Raw genomic sequence first — 21,020 nt, 5'->3', positions numbered from 1 at the left:
AGTAGTTCTCAGGCTTTACTACTTTTCAACACATCAAGTACCTACTGTCTACACTGGCCACCGAAGACCAGCTCCCCTGGAGCCAGAGTCCTGCAAACCCCATTCACTATTTACTGATGATGGGAGAGTGTGGGGCAGTGGCAAGGAAAGGAAGATCTGGATAGGGCCTCAGTGGGTCCTTTTCAGAGTTTTCCTCGCCTTATTCGTCTACTTCCTCTATGCCTTTTGTCAAGTGTCACCTTCACTTGTCCCAGTGCTCAAATGGTTACAGACTGAACTGTTTCCATTCTCTTCCAAAGTCTGTTTTGCTCTATGTGCCCTACTGAGAATAGACCTACCACCTCCAGTCACACCCATTCACCTAAACCCTCACACTTACACGCCAGGATCAACTCTAAGAAGTGCTCTAATTTATGTCCAGCATTCTTCCCATTCCTCCTCTTATTTATCAATTCGCCCAATAATGATAAGATAATCAGAGTCAGGCAGCTTCAGCCACTAATAAAATGAGTAAATTGGTGTTTCTGAACCGCAGTTTACTCATCTATATAATGGAGCTAATCATGTCTGCCTCATGGATTTGTAATTAATATTAGTCTCACCCTATTTATTATAACAGCCTCTTCTAATTAATTTGCTCTTCACAACTCAGCCAGAATAATCTTACTAACATACATATTTAATTGAGTCACTTTTCTGCTTAGTATACTTCAGTGAATCTCTGTCCCCTACAAGATAAATTCTAACTCTTTGGTAGAGCATATAGGGAGTTTTCTTATTTCATCCTTGCCCGGCTTTCTAAGCTTACCCACCTTACTCTTCTTTTTTAATCAACAAACTTTCCTTCATGTTAACTTGAAAACAATGTGTTGAACCTTAGGAAAAGGTAGGAAGAGCTTATTAGTTGTTTTTATTAATATATGTTTGAAATGTCCTAGGTGTGGGTTGTGATTTTGCTGCCTGGTTTATAGACATCCTGCTGACTTTCTTCAAAGTCAGCAGTGTTACCAACTATATGATAAATTGGTCTCTTAGATTTTCCTGCCTCTGAAAAACCATCTGCTTTACATATATCTCGCTATGATCTGTGTATTGGTCAGTGAAACGGTATTCAAGTGGCAATAATGGATTATCTTTATCCACTGGTATACATGATATAAAATCAATGCAGTTTCCTTCATTATCACCCAAATTATTTTCTAAGAGTAATTCTAAGATCACGAAGATCTCTCAGTACTCTGCATCCGTGAGGAGATGTGTATTGACCATTTGTGAGGTGACAAATCTGCCCATTTCACTTAGATTATGGGTCATATGTTTTTCTCTTGGGATTGATCGTGTGGATGTCATTATGGGGCACCATCTGTTATCCCCATTCAGAAATATGGATTAAAGAATACATTAGAAATACCACATCCTCTTTGCCAATGTCCTCCGCATATTAATTTTTCCATCTATTCCTCCCTGAACTTATAAACATCCACTCAGAAAAAAAATAAGACTGTAGAAATGAAATCTCAGTTGAATTAATCTTCGGCAGGTAATAAAAAATGTTTTCATGGGAAATATTCTCCATCTGCCCACGTGTGCTAGAAGTAGGAATTTAATGTAAACATTAATGTTTCATTTTACATGCACAGCACTCGCCACAATAAAAATATTGTAATAGAGGAATTAACTTATTCTTAAATCTTCAAAGTCAGAGTAAATTAAAAGCCTCTGCAGTTAGCTAATATTAATTGTGAGTAGGCCTGAATAGGACCGTGAACCAGCTCTAACTGTCATGGCTGGATCCATACCTGATTGATCCTTGTATACTAACCCTTCCCCAAGGACCTAGTACTGTGCCTTGCATACAGTAGGCACTTAATAAATTTTGAATGGATTTTTATCAGTTTTATGCTCCATTAATAAAATTAAGACCTCTGGGATCTTTTATGTATCTTTTCAGTAACTGACTTTCCATGTACTAGTCAGGGGTCCTCAAACTTTTTAAACAGGGGGCCAGTTCACTGTCCCTCAGACCGTTGGAGGGCTGGACTATAGTTTAAAAAAAAAAAACTATGAACAAATTCCTATGTGCACTGCGGGCCCGGGACATGTCGGCTGCTAAGCAGGACAGGCAGCGGCACCCGGCGGGCCGGATAAATGTCCTCGGCGGGCCGCATGTGGCCCGAGGGCCGTAGTTTGAGGACCCCTGGATTAGTCCTCAGTTTGCCTAAATCAGTGCTTATGAAATTAACCAACTGAACTAAATGCATTCACTAGTCAATCCACAGCCAAAAGCCGTTAACAATGCTTTGAACTGCCAAGCAACAACAGCGTCCTCTTTAGTCTCCAGTGACTCCTCATTTACACTTTCTGATTCTTGCCTTAAAGCAGGGGGAGAATCACTTTGTAAAACATTTTTCACCCCTAAAGGATGCCTTCCTGGAACTTAAAAGACATTTTAGAGAACAGAAACATAGCACACAAAATTAATATTTGATTCTCACATCTTTAGACAAAGAGGATCTCAGACTCATCAATATACAAGAGGTGAATTTTGTTTTTCCTTACCGAAGTGGTGTAAGAACTCTAAATTACCATAAATCCAATCTGGCTAGTTGATGCTATCAAGTTTCTTTAAAGTACTTTCTATTGGGCATGTTAAGAGTTACTTCATTTTCTTTCCTGGTATTAATCCAGTTATAAAAAGTTCACCAATGTCAATACACTAGATTTCGTGGGTAGAAAGTTCAAGCTTTAAACTGCCTCCCCTTATTTAGGAAGCATTTCGCGAGTCCGTTATCTTACTCAATGCTTGAACCACGTGGCATCTGATTTTCTCCTACATATTAAAACTCACAATGTAATTAATAGCCTCGCTAAATCTAAGGGGTGCTCTACCCATAGAGCTTTATGCCTAAGTACTATAAGGATGTGCTGATGGGCTTGTTTTTGCATCTTCCCACAACCTAGCTGGGAGAATGAGAAACTTCATTAAAAAGACATTTGCGGAATGCTAGAGGGAAAGGAAAATCCTCCGCAGGCTCTATACCCAATTTCCAGCCAATACAGGATTACTCCCCACAGCAATCATTTATTGCTTTACTGGCCTAAGTGATGGGGCTGTTAGCATCTCTTTTGCCTGACTGCTTTGCAATCTAGTTGCTTTCAGATATGAGAAAAGTCATCTTACTGTTTATACAGAACTTCTGTCTCACTTCATTTCTCCCAACATTGATCTTACAGTGTCCAGTGGGCAAAGCTTATCCTCTGCTCATTGAAAACTGCAAATGTGTCTGAGTCACACAAGCAAGGTTTTTGGGGAAAGGGTTAGGCTTGTCCAAATTTTAGCCAACACACCAAAATTTACATAATTGGTTCTTATTTCATTTGCTTCTCTCACCACTCCCTAACCCCACCACCTCCACACAAATAGGAGCCTTCATCTTAATTTCCACGTCTTTATAAACCCACAGTCATTGGCTAGCAGATTTTAAATGTACCAGGTTATGCTGAAAACAGAGTATGAAGTGATTGCATTAATTTATGCATTGCTTGTTGGAAGCTTGCCATCCCACCTTCAGCGCTGACTTGATATCAAAAGAATTTCAACCGAAGGACTTGTACGCATGCATATAAGCAAAACCAATGGATATAAGACACTGGGGGGGGGGGGGTGGGGGCAGGTAAAGGTATATACTGGGGGGTAGGGGAAGCCGGGGGGAGGTCAATGGGGGAAAAAAAAAGACATATGTACTACTATTTGTAATACTTCAAACAATTAAAAAAATAAATAAATAAATAAAAAGAATTTTTAAAATTGTGAATGTATAGTCTGTTAACAAAATTAAAGTCAGCCCTTCACAACTATTTTGTAAATAGAATGAGATCTTGGGAAAGCTTTAGTAAGAAGAGTGTGGGGTCTGCGAATGAAGGTCTCCAGAGTAGGACTTGAAGAAAGCTGAAATCTATGCCTGTGAGGAAACAACCATTACTGTAGCTGGCTCCCCAGTTACTTCCTCTACAGCATCCACTGATTAAAACCACTCTCAGAAATAACTCCCTGAAGCAGATATAACAGAGAATCAATTCTATTCTTGTATGTGTTTGCATATAAATTCAACTCCCAAATGTCTTTCCATAAATGATGTACCTAATAGAAATCTAGAACACAAAATCTAATCAAATCATTATAGTTCTACAAATGTACGGAAAGATGAAGGTGTTAGAATAATTATATCCGGTTCATTTCTGGCTCGGTTCCGTTAAGGACTAATTTTACAACCGCTGAACACCTAACGGGAGGCGCTGTTTCCAGTCATGTAATGCTTCTTCCCTTCTTGGTGTGTTTGTCAGAAATATTCAGACCGTGTGTGTAGCTTTTCTCCATTTATAATAGCTCTTCTCAGGCACCTCGTTGACATTAACAGGAAGACTACCAAGGCGCAGGTATAAGATGAAATGCGTGGTCCCTTGTAAAGCAATAACGATAGCTTGCCCAGTCATGTCATGGGCAACAGTGCAGGCAGAGCCTACTGCGGCCAACAGCGCTTGGCTTTGCCTCTGGGAGCCGTGAGCAGCGAGCACCTTTCTGTCCCGGGATGTTCAGGGAAGCAACATTTAGACTAGCATCGCTGTTGTGCCTTCAGTGACTTTTTAACAAGAATATTGGGGGGTGGGGGCAGCTTTTCAAAGAGGAATTGAATTTAGCTTGTTTAACAGTCCGTTTTCATGACTTGGTTTGTTTTTTTTTCTTGCACAGAAAATAACATTCTCACAGGTATATTGGTATTAACAACCTCGGGCTTTCTTCGGGGTGGCCAACATAATCGTGTTCCATTGTTGGTGTATTTTGAAATATTTATTATTTCTGTCTGCTTTGTTTCCTTTGTGCTTTCATGTTGGATATCCACTGACATTCTGATATGTTTTCCCAATACATAGGTCGTCATGGAGATGGAGGTTACTGGCCAGTTGATACTAACTTGATTGATAGAAGCACTCTCAATGGTAAGTGTATAAAGTAGTTTATATTGGATTGGTTATATCAATTAAATGGTTAATTCCAGAGCTCTGCGGCACGTTTTCTATAGACTGCACATTCCAAAATTCCCAGACTTGGGGTTTTAGTGGGAAAAATAGAAACCTGAAGTTATTAACAAACCTGTAGCCTATTCTATCAGAAGAGAACTGACACGTACACGAAACAGAGTCAGAAAATCTCAAACATAGAGAATTTTATAAATGACAGAGGGCTGTTAAATGTCTAGATTTTAAAGTGTTATATGTATTTAAAATGTTGCCAAGTGTAATTTTATTAGAGAGAGGTGATACCTACAATAGATTGAATTGAAATGCATCCGTTTCATAAATTGACATTACCAGTATGTTTGCCTAAAGTACATTTACTCTTCAAAATCTTCGAGCACCTTAGAGCCAATTTCCCAACACATGGTCAAGATTAGACATTTAGTTCTGCTCATGCTAATGAGCATTCATGTACTCTTGAGGATCACCAGATGCAGGCCATCTGAGAACTGCCTGGAAGAAGCAGGATGGTTTTGGAGTTGTTTTCTGGATCTTGTCCTGAGTTTTGCTGAAGCAGGAACTATGGGAAGTTGGATAAATACTAGCCAAACTCCCAGGCATTGATGTATAGATGATAACTTTCCTCTATAGGTTCTTAAAATTTGTTGCTATTGTTGATTGGCTTAGTTTACTAAAAACATATATTTCGTATATTCAAAATACAAATACCAACACATGTACCCATCACCTAAGTTAAGTTATAAAATAGTCAACAATGCAATCGAAATCTTGTATATGTCTCTGCCTTATCACATGCTTCTCTCACATTCCTTCCATTTCTCACTGTGTTGTAACCACTCTCCCAAGTATGATATTTACCATATGTGTATATGTTCCACTGAATATTGTGGTAATATCATACATGTTTAAAACTTTAGGAAATGATATCATACTATATCTATCCTGCTATAGCTTGCACTTATATTTAAGTTTGTGTTTTGTTTTTCTTAGACCTTTATTGTTGAAAATATTACATATTTTCCCCCATTGACCCCTTCTAGCTTGCCCCTATCCCCCTGAACCACGACTTCACTCCCCTACTGTTGGTGTCCATGGGTTATGCATATATGCACACAAGTTCTTTGGTTACTCTCTCCCTCCCACCCACTCCCCTCTTCCCTCTGAAATTCCACAGTCTGTTCCATGCTTCTATGTCTCTGGGATCTATTTTGTTGAACAGTTTATTTTGTTCATTAGTCTCCACATATGAGTGAGATCATTTAATTTGTTTTTAAGATTTATTCATGTATTTGCAAATAGCTCTCCTTCATTTATCTTTGCTGCTATATAGTACTATATTTTATGAAAATAACACAATGATTTACTTAACAATTTTAACAGGTTTTCATGAGAAATGTGATTAATGAATAGCTAAATATCCATTTGGATGTTCTTCTGTTAAAAAAAAAAAAATCCATGTAAGAAGCCAAAATTGCAATCTAAAAATTTTTTGCTGACCATGACATTAGAATAAAGGGGTGAATTATGTGATTATTTCCTATCATAGGCTATGGCAATCTAATGCATCCCTGTCCCCAAAGAGGATATGTATAATCTGGGGAGTAGACCAGATGCTCCCATGAAAGGCTCAGTGTCCCCTCTCCCCTGGACATTGGTGGACTCGGGTACACATTGTTACCTGTTGACTCTTCTAGTTGCCAGGCATAGCCTGTCTGTCACTAATGCATTACTTAACCAGACCAGTACAATTTTTCATATTTAAATTTTCTAAATATATTCCATTCAAGCTTTTCTGAGATTTTGTCTAGGATATTCTATCTAGGTTGCTATCGCCCTCACCACTTCTGGTGTGTCTTACACAGATACTCTTCCTCACTTTAGTAACATTACTGTCTTTTGTAGGTATTAGAGTCTTAGAGGCCTGTTATCGCTAGTCCCTGGCTCTGATAGTTCCCAGTTTCCAAAAGACACAGACACACTTTGGAGATTTCGCAGAAGAAACATGAGAGGAGGGATGTGTTGGGACTGAAAACAGACCATGAGCATGTTGCATAGATTGGTTTAGATATAATTCCCTCCCCCAAACTTTGCAACTTTTATCCCAAAATTTCAACAATATGCTGAGCACCCTGCATGCATTTGAATAGTCAGTAAGAAATGCTATAAAGCCATCACTGCATGCAGGGTACTTGCTGTGAGATACGGGACATATTGGAAAAAGACCCCTGCAGGAGCAATAGACAAAGAGGGAGAATTACCCATGTGGACACAGCTGAGAAGTGTACCAGGGAAAATGAAAGAGAGTGCAAAACATCCCAGACATGTGAGGAAAGAAAAAGAAGGTTGTCACTGAAATTGTGTGGAAACCTAATTGTAGTATTTGTTGCCCTGAGATGGAAAGGTCTAGCTTTGGAGTATTTGAGGGGAATTAACTTTTCCCCTTTAGAATCATCCTGCAGAACAGATTCTGAGCTGTTGTGTCTATGGGAGGTTCAAGTTGGAATTCATTCCCAGATTAAGTCATGCCTATAGGATAATTTTTTTTTTTAAGAGACAGAGTGTCAGGAAATTAAAGAAAGAATTGTTATAGATAATTTGGAAAGAACCATTATCTATTAGCAGTTTCCACCCACTACTGAGCAGTGTTACTTGTGTGAAAGGTGGATCAGATGTTAGCCACAGATACAGAACTCTGTAGTCTCTTAAACTGTGTCTTAAAGAACTTTAATCTTGCATAGAATTGCCAAACTTAGTACCTAAACATACAAGAAGCCCAGTAAAACTTGAATCCTTTCTAATCCTATCTAATAAAAGAGTAATATGCAAATTGACCATACCTCCGCTATACCCACAAGCCATACCCACCAGCCAATCAGGAGCGAGTATGGAAATTAACCTAACCAAGATGGCTGGGGTCATGGAGAGAGCAGGAGGCTTGGGTTTCCCCGGCAATGGAGGAAGCCAAGCTTTCCGCCTGCTCTGGCCTGCCTTGGCCTCTGCTTAAGGCTACAAAGTTTCAATTATAGAAGATAAATAAATCCCAACAAAAATTGCAGCAGCCACGGAGCAAGCAGGAGGCTTGGCTCTGCTCAAGGCTATAAAGTTTCAATTACAGAAGATAAATAAATCCCAGATACCAGGGCCTCTGCTTGGGTTGCCAGGGGGTGTGGCTGGCCTGCAAACCACCACAGGCCCCTCTCCCAGGCCGCCCCATGCCCCAAGGGAACCCCTACCCTGATTTGGGACACCCTTCAGGGCAAACCAGCCGGCCCCCACCCGTGCACCAGGCCTCTATCCTATCTAATAAAAGAATAATATGCAAATTGACCATCACTCCAACACACAAGATGGCTGCCCCCATGTGGTCAAAGATGACTGCCCCCATGTGGACACAAGATGGCCGCCACAAGATGGCCATCAGGGGAGTACAGTTGGGAGGGATCAGGTCTGCAAGGGAGGGCAGTTGTGGGCGATCAGGCCTGCAAGGGAGGGCAGTTGGGGACGATCAAGCCTGCAGGGGAGGGCAGTTAGGTGTGACCAGGCAGAGGAGGGAAGTTGGGGGAGACTGGGCCTGCAGGGAAGAGCAGTTGGGAGGGACCCAGGCCTGCAGGGGAGAGCAGTTGGGGGGGACCAGGCCTGCAGGGGAGGGCAGTTAGGGGTGACCAGGCCTGCAGGGTAGGCAGTTAGGGGCAAACAGGCTGGCAGGGGAGCAGTTAGGCATCAATCAGGCTGGTAGGGGAGTGGTTAGGAGGTGATCAGGCTGACAGGCAGAAGCGGTTAGGGGCAATCAGGAAGGCAGGCAGGCAGGCGAGCAGTTGGGAGCCAGCAGTCCTGGATTGTGAGGGGGATGTCCCAGATTGAAGAGGGTGCAGGCTGGGCTGAGGGACACACACCCCCTCCCCCCATGCATGAATTTTGTGCACCGGGCCTCTAGTTGCCTATAAATATGAGATAAAGCAAAATATTGCAAGGGATAGCCATAGTAATATCTTTTCAATGTACATATACATAGGGAGCTAGAAATAATCCAGATAACTGTATCTTTATTTTTAATTATTAAATGTGGCAATTCTATTTTGGGATCAAGTTTAAAACCTTGGTATTGACTATTTGAACTTGCCCTTCCAAATAAAACAAATTCTCTTGTTGAAAAGAAACCCTAGGACAAATTTGATGTTGGGGTTAGTCAACAAGAACTTTTCATGGAAGTCAGAACTCACATGAAGGGAATGACAGTAATTGAGAGAAATGTCTTTCGTTGTGTTTTTTACATTTTATTTAATATTCCTAGTGAAAATATAATTGTAAATGTAATTATGATTAATTTAATCTGATACACATTATCTCACTGGAGAAAGTCATGAAGATAAAATAGATGGTATTAGTTACTTTAAACCAGTTTAGATTATTGGCATTATTCCTTCTTAATTTTCTGCATCACTTTATGGAGTTTTAGATATTCTTAAATAGATGGGATGAACAAAGCACCTGAAATATTTCTAGAATCCCTACTGGAATAACAAATTATGACAGGCTGCTTGACTAAGATGAATTGATAACCTCAGAGAGACAGGGATGGTGGCAGGCAAATTTAATCTACTTCCTTTTCTGTTTAGCTAGCAGATAAATGATAGCAAATTTGTAATTTGATTTTAGTTTGGGCTATTGCAAGCAAATCAGCAAAGGCATCTAAAAACCGGAGCTTTTGATTAAAATCCTACCAATGTCTTAAGTCTGAAGAAGGAGATATATTTTCCAATTAGATGGACAAATGATACTCTGACTTCTAAAACTCTAACCCCACTCCATCTTTAAAAGGTAGGCTATATCAATGAGGACATTTTAAAATTTGAGTGTTTGAACCTTATATATAATGCAAATTTCTTACATCTCCTCTTAGAGTGACGTGATTATGGAGGTTTTCTCTTTCCCTACATTGCTGGATTCATCCTTCAATGCCTTGTAAGAGAACAATGGCTTATTGTCAGGATAACTCAAGCCAGGTGCAAACAAATTTAGACCTAGCCAATCATTTACTTTCTCCTAAGTATGTCACCCTTTTAAAATGGAATTCATAAAAAGAAAAACAAAGATATAATTCATGTTTACTGTTGTAGTTGAAGCCCTTAATTAAATTGAGGATACTGAAGAGGTCTCCAAATTATTTTATGATGACAAGTAGACTCAAAGCCAATATGTGGTGATATGGTAGTATTTTATTTTTATGAGGCATTCAGTTTTGAATTATAGTCCCCATTTTTAAAGCAGAAACATCTTCAACTTCTGTAAAATGTGACTTTGTAGTTTATGTTTGTATGAATGACAAGAATAGTGAAAATTACTTCAATTACATCATGTTTTTCTTAGTGAGGATGATAAATCACCAATTTATTTTTGTGGATTGCTCTTCCAATAATTTAAAAATTAGTAACTTTGGTTAAGAAATCTATGAACCCTACAAAAAAATGTTGTTATATTGACCTCAACCTTTAAAACTAAATGTTGAAAACTATGGTGAAACTTCGGTGAAATGTTATTTAAAAATCAATGTTATTAATTTTTGAATATTCAGAAGCATATTATATTTTCTGCAAAACATGCCTTGTATTCTGTGTTTAGGAGAAAATACCATTACTTGCCCTCTAGTTTTAGAAAACTTTGTTTTATTCTTTTCAGAACTCAATACCATTTAAACTAATCTAAATAAAATATAGACAAAAACTCTTTCCATGTTTCCATGAAATGATCAACACAGGTTGGTAAGCTGTTTACAAAACATTCAACAGACTACCAAAGGAAAGGTCCAGGGGTAAAATTTTACAGTTGTTTTTTTGTGGAAAGATCATTGAAGTGGTCCCGGGTCTCAGGTTCCGGCCTATAAGAGGATCTTCCCACCAATATCTATCCCAAATGATGTTAAGGATCCCTGACAGATCCCAAAACCAGGTTCTGGAACTGACTGTGCCAGGGATTATGTCACTTAAACTCTTTGGGTTTCAGTTTTCCATCTGAACATAGGACCTGTTTAGCTAGTCAGGATTTCTCAACCTCAAGACTACTGCCACCGGGGCCTGGGTAATCTTTTGTTAGGCATCTAATTTGCATTGTAGGATGTTTAGCAGCATCCCTAGCCTTTATCCATTAGACGCCAGTCATATTTCCCCCTTCCATGTAACAACCAAAAATGCCTCTGGACATTGCCACATTTCCTCTTAGGGGAGAAGGGGGGCACAATCTCCCCAGATAAAAATCACTGATCTAGGTGACTATTCCCCAAAAGGTGTTCCAGTGTACCCAGGTCCCATGAGAAGCTCTGAGAAAAAAAAAGAAGTGCTTCGTTAACTCAACATCGGGAAACGTGTTCGGCCTTTCACGTCTCTTTGGCCAGGTCCCCCGCTTCTGCTTCAGCACTACATCTGAGTCTTGAGAGAGCTTCTCTGCTCACGCTTCATTCTGGTGACCTCATCCACTCCCAGGGCTTCACATTCCATCTCTGTGGAAACTGCCGAATTCTAGCTGCCTCTTTGTAATGCACCAAAGATCTCCACCTGACATATTAAAGACGGAACGTTTGTCTGCCCTCCCTGAGCCTGCCCTAACTTCCTCTCCCTCATCTCAGGCATAAGGACTACAGCAGGTCCTCGGTTACATTGGAGATCCATTCCTTTGGCAACGTAACACGATTTTCGCCGTCAGAACCCACCTACGTGAGCACCTATGTCACTCACATGGAGCACAGACTCAGCGGTAATGAAGTGACACAGTAAAAAAATTTAAAAGAAAGATAACAATTCCTGACCTTTACTTGTGGCAAATAAATAATAAAAAACATAAAGCACATACGCACATACGTCGAAATGACAGAACTTTTTTTATAAATAAATGGGAGATGGCGACGTAACCACGAAACGACTGTGTTGAGTCCGAGGTAACCCGAGGACTGCCCCTATTACTTAAGCCTGAACCTGACACTTCCTTCCTTAACTCCCCCACATGCAATCTACTTTGTTCATTTACTTTCAAACTATATTGGGTAACTGTCCACTTTGTCTGATTATAATGGCCACTATCTTAGTTCAAGCTACAGGGGTGGGCAAACTTTTTGACTCAAGGGCCACAATGGGTTCTTAAACTGGACCGGAGGGCCGGAACAAAAGCATGGATGGAGTGTTTGTGTGAACTAATATAAATTCAAAGTAAAGGAGCAGAGGGGAGAGCAAGAGAACCGGATAGAACAGCCGGATCCGGCCCGCGGGCCGTAGTTTGCCCAAGGCTGCTAGCATCTTCTCTCACCTGGAGAAATGCAATGTTCTCTCTGCTGGCCTCTCTACTTTCACCACCAGCCCCGCTCCACGCAGCAGGGAGAGATGTCTTCTTAGTGCAAATCAAGTCTGTTCCTTCCTGAAAACCTCTAAATGCTCTGTGATTCCACTTCGGGTAATTTCCGTGATCTACAAAGCTCTAGGAACTGGGTCCTATTTCTCGTTCTACTCTCCTTTTGTGTCATTTCCCTTTTGCTCCCAATGTTCCAGACACACGACCTGCTCGCATTTCCCTTGTAGAGGAATAGGAACTAACTCCTGGCAATGCCCCGTGTTCAGCCTAAATGTTACTTCTGTGGTGAGGCCTTTTATGTCCTCCCTTCTCCTCCAATGACCATTTCCTCCTCATATTACATCTTTCTATGTAAACTTCACTTTTGTCTTAAACACCAGTTGCAGTTGTAATTTTGTGTTAAACACCAATTGCAGTTGTAAAAATTGCATGATTTGTTCACTATGTCATTTCCAGTAAGTAGTAAACTCCGTGGGCTAAAAAAATCATGCCTCTGGGTTTTTTGTGTTTTTGTTTATTTGTTTTGTTTTGTTTTTGGGGGGAGGTAGGTGGAGAATAATCACAATATTCTCCTTTGAAAATTGTTCTCAGACCACACAATATACAAAAAGACAGTGGCACGCAAATTATTGTGAAACAGTGGGTGTGAACCTATAAATACTTACTAATGGTTCCACAGCCTGGCTGTTATTACCTCTCCACTCTACCAGAAAAATAGCTCAGAGACAGAGTTTTCAGAACTAACAGCTCCACTTTCAGCCCAGGTGAAAAGTAACCTGATTTGCTATTCATGTCACAGTGACCCAGACAGGGCACATGTTTTAGGAAAGGAAAAGACAGGTCATTTAATATAGAATATCTTTTTTCTTTCACTGGTCCAACTAGTTAGGCAGGCCTATGGCTACATCAAAACTATATGCTTTTTATCTCAAATAGTTTATTTTTGCATGCTTGAATACTTTTATGCCCCCCTACAAGGCTTATTGAGATATAACTGACATATAACAGAGTGTAAATTGAAGGTATACAATGTGTTGATTTGATATACTTAGATATTGCAAAATGTTGACCACTATAGCTTAGCTAACACCTCCCTCACGTCACATAATTACCATTTTATGTAATAAGAACATTAAAGTCTCTTAGCAACTTTTTTCTTTATTTTTGCAACTTCAAGTATATAATGCAATATATCCATGTAATCACCATGCTGTACATTGTGTCTGCAGAATGTATTCATCTTATAACTAGAAGTTTGTACTTTTTGACCGTTTCCCCAAGCCCCTAGCCCCTGGTAACTATCATTCTAGTCCCTATTTCAATGAGTTCAGCTTTTTAATATTCTACATATGAGTGATTCATACAGCATTTGTCTTTCTCTGCCTGACTTATGTCACTTAGCATAATGCCCTCTAAGGTCCCTTCATGTTTTGATCACAACATCATATCCACAGCACCTAACTGGATCTTCCATTCATGTTTATGGAATAACCAGCTACATTCTCTAACATCCCTGCCCAATCTCTCCTGGCAATGCACAGTTCAGATAAACATGTTCAAAATTCTGAGATTTGAGGAAATAAATATGTTTTCTAACTTAATTGATGAAGGAACTTTCCCCCCCCCCCCATAATGCTGATTAATAGTTTATTGTAGGGAACATTGAGCTAGATTATCTGTGAGATCTCTTCCAGCTAATGACTATATGGGAACTTATTTCAGGGGAAAATGCTTGGAAAAATTCAATGCCATATGAATTTCAGTTCGAATGCAAAGACTTATAAAACGTTTAAGACATATATTGAGTTCAAAGTGTTCTACTAATAAAACTGTTACCAGGAAGCCTGAAGCTGTAGGAGAGAAGTTCAGTCCTGAACTGGAAACTCATTGGGTCATCTCTCCTCAGAACTGGGCAGGTGAACCTAATGTTCACATTGTTTACCTGCCTGTGGACAGTGCGTAGCTATTAGGGCCCAGCCATGTGGCGATGGGACCAGGTCCTCAAACATAGGAGCCAGGACTCCTGGATTCAATACCTGGTTTTGTTTTCTGTAAGAGAATCAAGCACTCAGAGTACTGGTCTACCAATAAGCTTCTGACAGAGTTTTTGAGGGCAAATCTGATAAGAAACATAAAATATTGTTGAAAGCTTACAAAGTATTATAAAAATGAATGAATTTTCCTAATCATTAGCAAAACTTTATACCCATCAGATTATAAAATATCTATGTTTGCTTTTATTAAATGTAATAGAAAAAGTGTGAAATCATTGATGGTGATCAAACATCATGAAAGTAAAAAATTAATGTGATGCTCATGTGATGTAACATAAAATTGATTCCTTACTCACTGTTATCAGTGAAACAGATCTGGCTTGCTCAGACCCTGGATACCCACATTTTCTGCTAACATCAGAAACAGATACATAGTATACTATCTTTTTCTTTAATTTGGAAAATTTACACAGAATGAGGTAACTGAGCCACCACTGTCTCGTGAAGTAATCACAGCGTCCTCCTGGGGGATATTTGCAAGCCTTTGAGTTACACCAGGCAGCTTCCCCTCTGAGCCTGGGAGGTGGTAAATGTCATCTCGCCCCTTCTGAGTCAAGCTGTCTCCCAGAACTCTGAGCTGCACTCATCCAGATTTGTGAACTCCAAAAATCTTCCTAATGTGGAGCAGCCTTTTGAAGTATTTAAATATATAGTTAATCATCATTATTCACAGATTCTGTATTTGTGAATTCACCTTCTTGCTAAAATGCATTTTTAACCCCCCTCCCCCCATGCAATGCTTGCAATGCTTTTATGGTCATTTGTGAACATGTCGAATACTTGAGAAGCCCAATGCTCACAAACTCAGCTGAGATGGGACAAGGAGACCCGCGGCCTTATTCCAGCGCTCAGACCATAAATGAGGGTCCTTTCCGTGATATGTGTATTTCGTGCCAATTTTGTTCATCTCTGTATTTTTTGTTGGTGGTTTTACTATATTAAGTGACCCCTAAATGTGGTGCTGAATGATGCCCATGCTCTTAATGCTCAAAACGCTGTGATGTGCATTTTGGGGGAAATATGTGTTCATTAAACTCCACTAGGCATGAGTTAAAATATAGTGCTGTTGGCTGTGAGTTCAATTAAATGAATCAGCATTACTATTAAATAAGGTGTCTTTAAATAGAAACACACATAAAACAAGGTTTTATATTAATTAGTTGATAAAAATTTTGTAAGCAGAGGAAATACAGGAACCTAACCCTGTATTTCCTCTAGAAGCAATACATAGTATTCTCTAATTCACTGTTTGTGGCAACTTCATAGAATACAACTCCCTCAAATAATGAGGATCAGCTACATCCAGAGATACCATCGAACTTGACTTTCTTAACTGATGGTTTGATGTCTGATAATCTGATTACTCAGCTTTTGAATTGAGATTGGGAAATTAATACAAGACCTCAAATGCCAACTTTTAAACTGATGGAACTTTTATGAAGAAGCCATAAAGGACTGAAATGAAAGATTTATATGAAAGTTCTCATGAACCCTAACTCTCTGAGGAAAATGATCTCAGTATAATCTCTCTAATGCTCAGCAGTCCTATTTTTTTTACTTGAAACATGATGTCTTCCTGAGTAGAGAGAAAGCAAGTAGAAATTCGAAAGATTCTAGTTTACAAGGTTTTTAGAAATGTTCAAAGGCATACTGCTGTGTACAACTGAAACCAACTTTATTAGAAATGGTGAACCCTTTACATTTAAGTCATGCTAACAAAAATCCATGAAATCCCCAGCTGTCTCCATTCTCAGCTCTCATGTAAAAGGTGAATTCATGCTAGTCAATTAGTATATTAAGCACAGAAAAGGCATATTGAGACACTACTGTAAAGTGACTTTAAGTTGTAAGTAAAACTATGATACAGAAAGTTCTGACCTGTCATTACTAGCCCCATTTCTTTGTAGTAAATGTAAAATTATTTCAAGGAAATCCTATGTCTTTCATTTATAATCAGAATCTTTTAACAGATAGTGCTATTAAAAACTTTTGGGGAGCCCCCTGCCCCCCGTAATATTCAATTTATATCAGAAGCACTAATTATTTTTCCAATAATAATGAATCAGCAATAATTTATTTAAGTATAGGTGAATGTCTTTTCAAAAAAGCAATGATTCTTAGATAACTTGTTGATAGTGTTTTGATTTTGAGGCAAGTATTGGGTTATTGGTTATATTCATTTTTTAGTTCATTTATCTTTCACATTGAGGATTATTTATAAAAATTTTGTAATTTAAAAGTCCACAAATGGTATAGGATGTTATTAATTAGGCAACATTTTATTTAATACTAGTGCCCTGTGCACATTGAAAGGTAATTAATTAGAAGGTGGCCAGTGGGGCAGGACTGGGCAAGTTGGCTGGACATGCCCTGGAGCCAACCTCCCTCGGTCCCTCCCCATCTTGCCACACCTGGGGCAGCTCCACAGCTCGAAGGGTGTCTGTGAACTGAGTGGGGTCTCTGGCAGGTGGGGTCCTTCAGACATCCCCTGAGGGGTCCCAGATTGCGAGAGGGTGGTTCTGGGGTGACGCACTCTGGAACCAGAGAGGAGGGAGCCCAATTCTGGGGTGTGTCACCCAAGAACCACCACTGCCAAGTCACCACAGCTTGACAGCTCCTGTATTGATCGTCTGCCCCCTGGTGGTCATTTCACATCATAGCTACCAGTCTATATGTAGATTTCAGTAGTATAATCTATACTAATAATCTATACTAATAAAAGGGTAATATGCTAATAGACCGGACATCCTTCTGGACAAAGCCACGGTGCCAGGGGCCGAGGCAGAGGTGGTTAGGGGCAATCAGACTGGCAGGAGAGAGAGTTTAGGGGTGACTAGGCTGGCAGGGCAAGGCATTTAGGGGCGACCAGGCCGGCAGGGGAGGGCAGTTAGGAGCAACCAGGCGAGCAGGGGAGGGCAGTTAGGGGTGACCAGGCCGGCAGGCAGAGGTCGTTAAGGGCGATCAGGCCAGCAGGGGAGCAGTTAGGGGCATCAGGCAGGCAGGCAGAGTGGTTAGGGGCAATCAGGCAGGCAGGCAGGTGAACGGTTAGGAGCCAGCGGTCCCCAATCCCTAGGGCCTAAACCAACAGTCAGACATTCTCCAAGGGGTCCCGGATTGGAGAGGGTGCAGGCTGGGCTGAGGTATCCTCTCCCCCACCAGTGCACAAATTTCATGTACTGGGCCTCCAGTGATATTATAAGCATTTACTCTGTGTCAGGCACTGAAAGGTTGCTTGGTATGTTGTATACATTTTCTTTAATCTTAACAGTAACTGAATCCAGTAAGTATTATTTTCATTTTACAGAAAAAAAATATTGAGGTGCAAAAGGCCTAAATATTTTGCTCAAGGAGTATAGAAGGCTTATATAGGTTATTAGAGAAATACTTTCAAACTTACGTCTGGGAAAATATCCAAAGTCATTGCTTTCTGCAACTTTCTAAGTTAATTTATAAATAAAGTTATAGTCTAATACTTATTTTTTATAAATGTGTAGCTTGAAATGACAAACATGACATAGAACATGGTATTTCTTTTTTTAAAATCTTTATTGAATATTACATTATGTCCCCTTTTTTCTCCCACTGACTCCTTATAGCCCGCCTCCACCCCCCACCCCAGGCCTTCACCCCCCTATTGTTTGTGTCCAAGGGCTATATTCACTGGTTGGTCTCTTCCCACCCACCCACCCCACCGCGCCTTTCCTCTGAGATCCACAGTCTGTTCCATGCTTCCATGTCTCTGGATCAATTTTGTTCATTAGATTGATTGATCACTGACTTGAGTTTAAAGAAAATAATTTAGAAGGTCAATTAGCTATTCTTATTTACATAAGCAAATTATCAAAACTGTCTTATTAGTCTGTTATTTTTTGCCTAAATATTGTCTACCATGTGGCACTATTGCGACACAGGATAACATTCATATCAGGACTCTATGACACTCTTTCAAAGCCATTGGCTGCTTTTAAATGGGATTCACACTCTCGACAGGTTGAAAATTAAATGTGCTTTATAGATAGCTTCTTAAAGGGAATGGAGGTAAATTGTGAGTGATAGGTGCCAAACAGTTCATCTTTCATAGCATCAAATAAATCGCATTTTCTATAAAGCACAGCCTTCTCTGGTTCCTGTCCCACTGGAATTCTTATAGTACTAAGCAGCATTCCTCCTCCCCTCCCTCTTTCTAGTCAATATGATAGCATAATGCTTTTTTTAAAATTCAGATAACTTAAATTCTCCCTTTTAAAATGCACAGTTCAGTGCTTTTTCATTATATCCACAGGTTGTACCGCCATCACCATGTAATTCCAGAACATTTTCATTGCCCCAAAGAGAAACCTGTACACATTCCCAGTATTTCCCTGTTCACTTCTCCCCCTACCGGCTGCCAAACTCTAATCTGCTTTCCTCTCTTTAGATTGGCCTATCTAGCTATTTCCTATAAGTGGAATTCTACAATATGTGGCCTTTTGTGTCTGGCTTCTCTCGCTTAGCATGACGTTTTCAAGGTACATGCATGTTGTACCATGTATCAGTACTTCCTTCCTTTTTTATGGCTGGATAGTGTTCCGTTGTGTGGATGCACCACACCTGGTTATCCACTCACCAGTTGATGGGCATGTGGGTTTCCACTTTTGGCTGTTTTGAATAATGTCACTCTGAAAGCTATTGTATAAGCTTTTGTGTGGGCATAGCTTTCATTTATCTTGGGTAGATCACTTAGGTCTTTCTTCTCAGTTTTTCATTGCTTTGTTCTCAGTTTAAGTCATTACCCAGAACAATAGGAACGCTTCACATCCTTAACAGAGCTTGATAAACACTGGGCTGCCATGTCTCCCTCAACCTGATCTCCATTTGCCTGTCTTTTCCCAGAACCACCCATTGGCCAGATGCACCCCCCTCATGGCAGCGTCACTCCTCAGAAGAACAGCAACCTGCTTGTGATCATTGTGGTCACCGTTGGCATCATCACAGTGCTGGTGGTGGCGATCGCGGCCGTGATTTGCACCCGACGCTCTTCAGCCCAGCAGAGAAAGTAGGTAACAGCTGGTTCCCCAAGGGAGAGAAGTCCATGCTTGACCCAACTACCATCCTTTTGAGTTATATTTTTGAAGCCTCTCTTCCTTGCTCTTTCATCATTCACGCATTTTCCTTATCTCCTGGCCTGGGCAAAACCTTGCTTTTTTGTCCAGTCCAGGCCCATTAACTGAATTGAGTGAGGGCTAGACTTGCAGACTGAACAGTAGAATCCTACAGATCCACTTTGCATTTCTGTTTTATTTCACTTCTTGAGGCCAGATTCTTGCTTTCAAGTGACAGCAGGTGTTCCCCAAGTAGCACTTAAAGAATGGACTTCACCATGTCCCTACTAACGGCCCTCTCTGCAATTATCTATAAAAGGTTGAAGATGTGTGTTCCTCTAAAAGTGTTTATCGCTTTTGGCAAGGAGGCCGGTAGGCATTGAATCAATGCTTGTTGCATGAATAACTATCTGCAGAATACCAAACACACTGCAGTTGCAATACTAGAGAGTGTTTAGTCTGGAGGCAGAAGTTAGGGAGGAGGAGAGAGTCGGGAATTCAAAATGGTTCATATTTCCTGGCTATGCTGATTCCAGAAAATTGTAATAATTGAGGGGTTTTAAAGTATTTTCATATTATGCAGCTCTAGGTTCTAGCACAAGCAGAGCTTGAGACATCAAAGTACACAATTTAGAGTGGAAAGGTTGTTTTAATTCCACTTTTCCCCTTCTAGCAATACCCCCTAGCCAGCATATTAACCTTGTGCCATCCAGTTCATTGTGGGAGTCAGCAGTAACCTCCTGGTTGTTCTCTGCATCCTTGCCAATTTAGTACTTTTTCAAGTCCATCTGACTGTCTTACTGGATTGGCTATCATAGGCTCTTCCCTTGTTGTTGTTTGTGTGTGTGTGTGTGTGTGTGTGTGTATGTGTGTGTTGTTGTGGTTTTTATTTTTTCTGGCATGGCATTTTTCAGTACTGAGGAACAAATGTTTAAACTCCTAAATGAAGTCTACTCCACTTTAACTACTATAGGTCACTGTGCTGATTTTCAAAGTTTTAAGAGAGATTCTCTAGCAAATAATTTTCCCTCTTCCCTTGCTAATACCTCAGCCTTTCTCTTTTGAAAAATTCCTGTGACTGTACTTGGTGATCTGTAGTGAATCTTCCAGCATCTTGAAGTGAGATGATTAGAAACAGGATAAGGAATATATACATATTGAACAATGTTACATAGGGGGACAGAGATGCAGTCTTTGTATTTAATTTATATCTATGCAGGGAAAATTTGGTATCTAGCTGCATCCATGTGATTGACTACCTTGAAGCTGATGTGCTGGTGCATTGTGTCCAAACAAGAAATCAGAAAGTTGAGCTTAATAAGACCAGTCTTATACATGAGCATTCTGGGAATTGATGGTCACCCACAGAGCTTCCGGATTGCTGGGCACTTAGTAAGGCTCTGGGGGTGGGGGTGGGGGGAATGTACTTGAATAAAGCATTAAACAATCTCTTGGCCCAGCATTCCCAAGAAAGAGGTTGTGCAAGTGTAGATTGGTAGAACATCATGGCATT

General features: G+C 40.2%; 1 protein-coding gene across 4 annotated transcripts in view; it reads left to right on the top strand.

The window, feature by feature from the left end:
• The window catches only part of DCC (DCC netrin 1 receptor), a 983,595-nt gene that overhangs the window by 902,864 nt on the left and 59,711 nt on the right, over positions 1-21,020 (top strand). For all 4 annotated transcript variants that reach the window (XM_080683404.1, XM_080683403.1, XM_080683405.1 and 1 more), the window contains 2 exons: positions 4,933-4,998; positions 19,299-19,461. In XM_080683404.1, the coding sequence (XP_080539530.1) occupies positions 4,933-4,998; positions 19,299-19,461 (229 nt within the window). The remainder of the gene's footprint in view (positions 1-4,932; positions 4,999-19,298; positions 19,462-21,020) is intronic.

Source organism: Plecotus auritus (genome assembly GCF_963455305.1).
Source record: "Plecotus auritus genome assembly, chromosome: 8".
NCBI lineage: Eukaryota > Metazoa > Chordata > Mammalia > Chiroptera > Vespertilionidae > Plecotus > Plecotus auritus.
The sequence above is the reverse complement of the archived record's forward strand: the minus strand, read 5'-3'. Positions and strand labels throughout refer to the sequence as shown.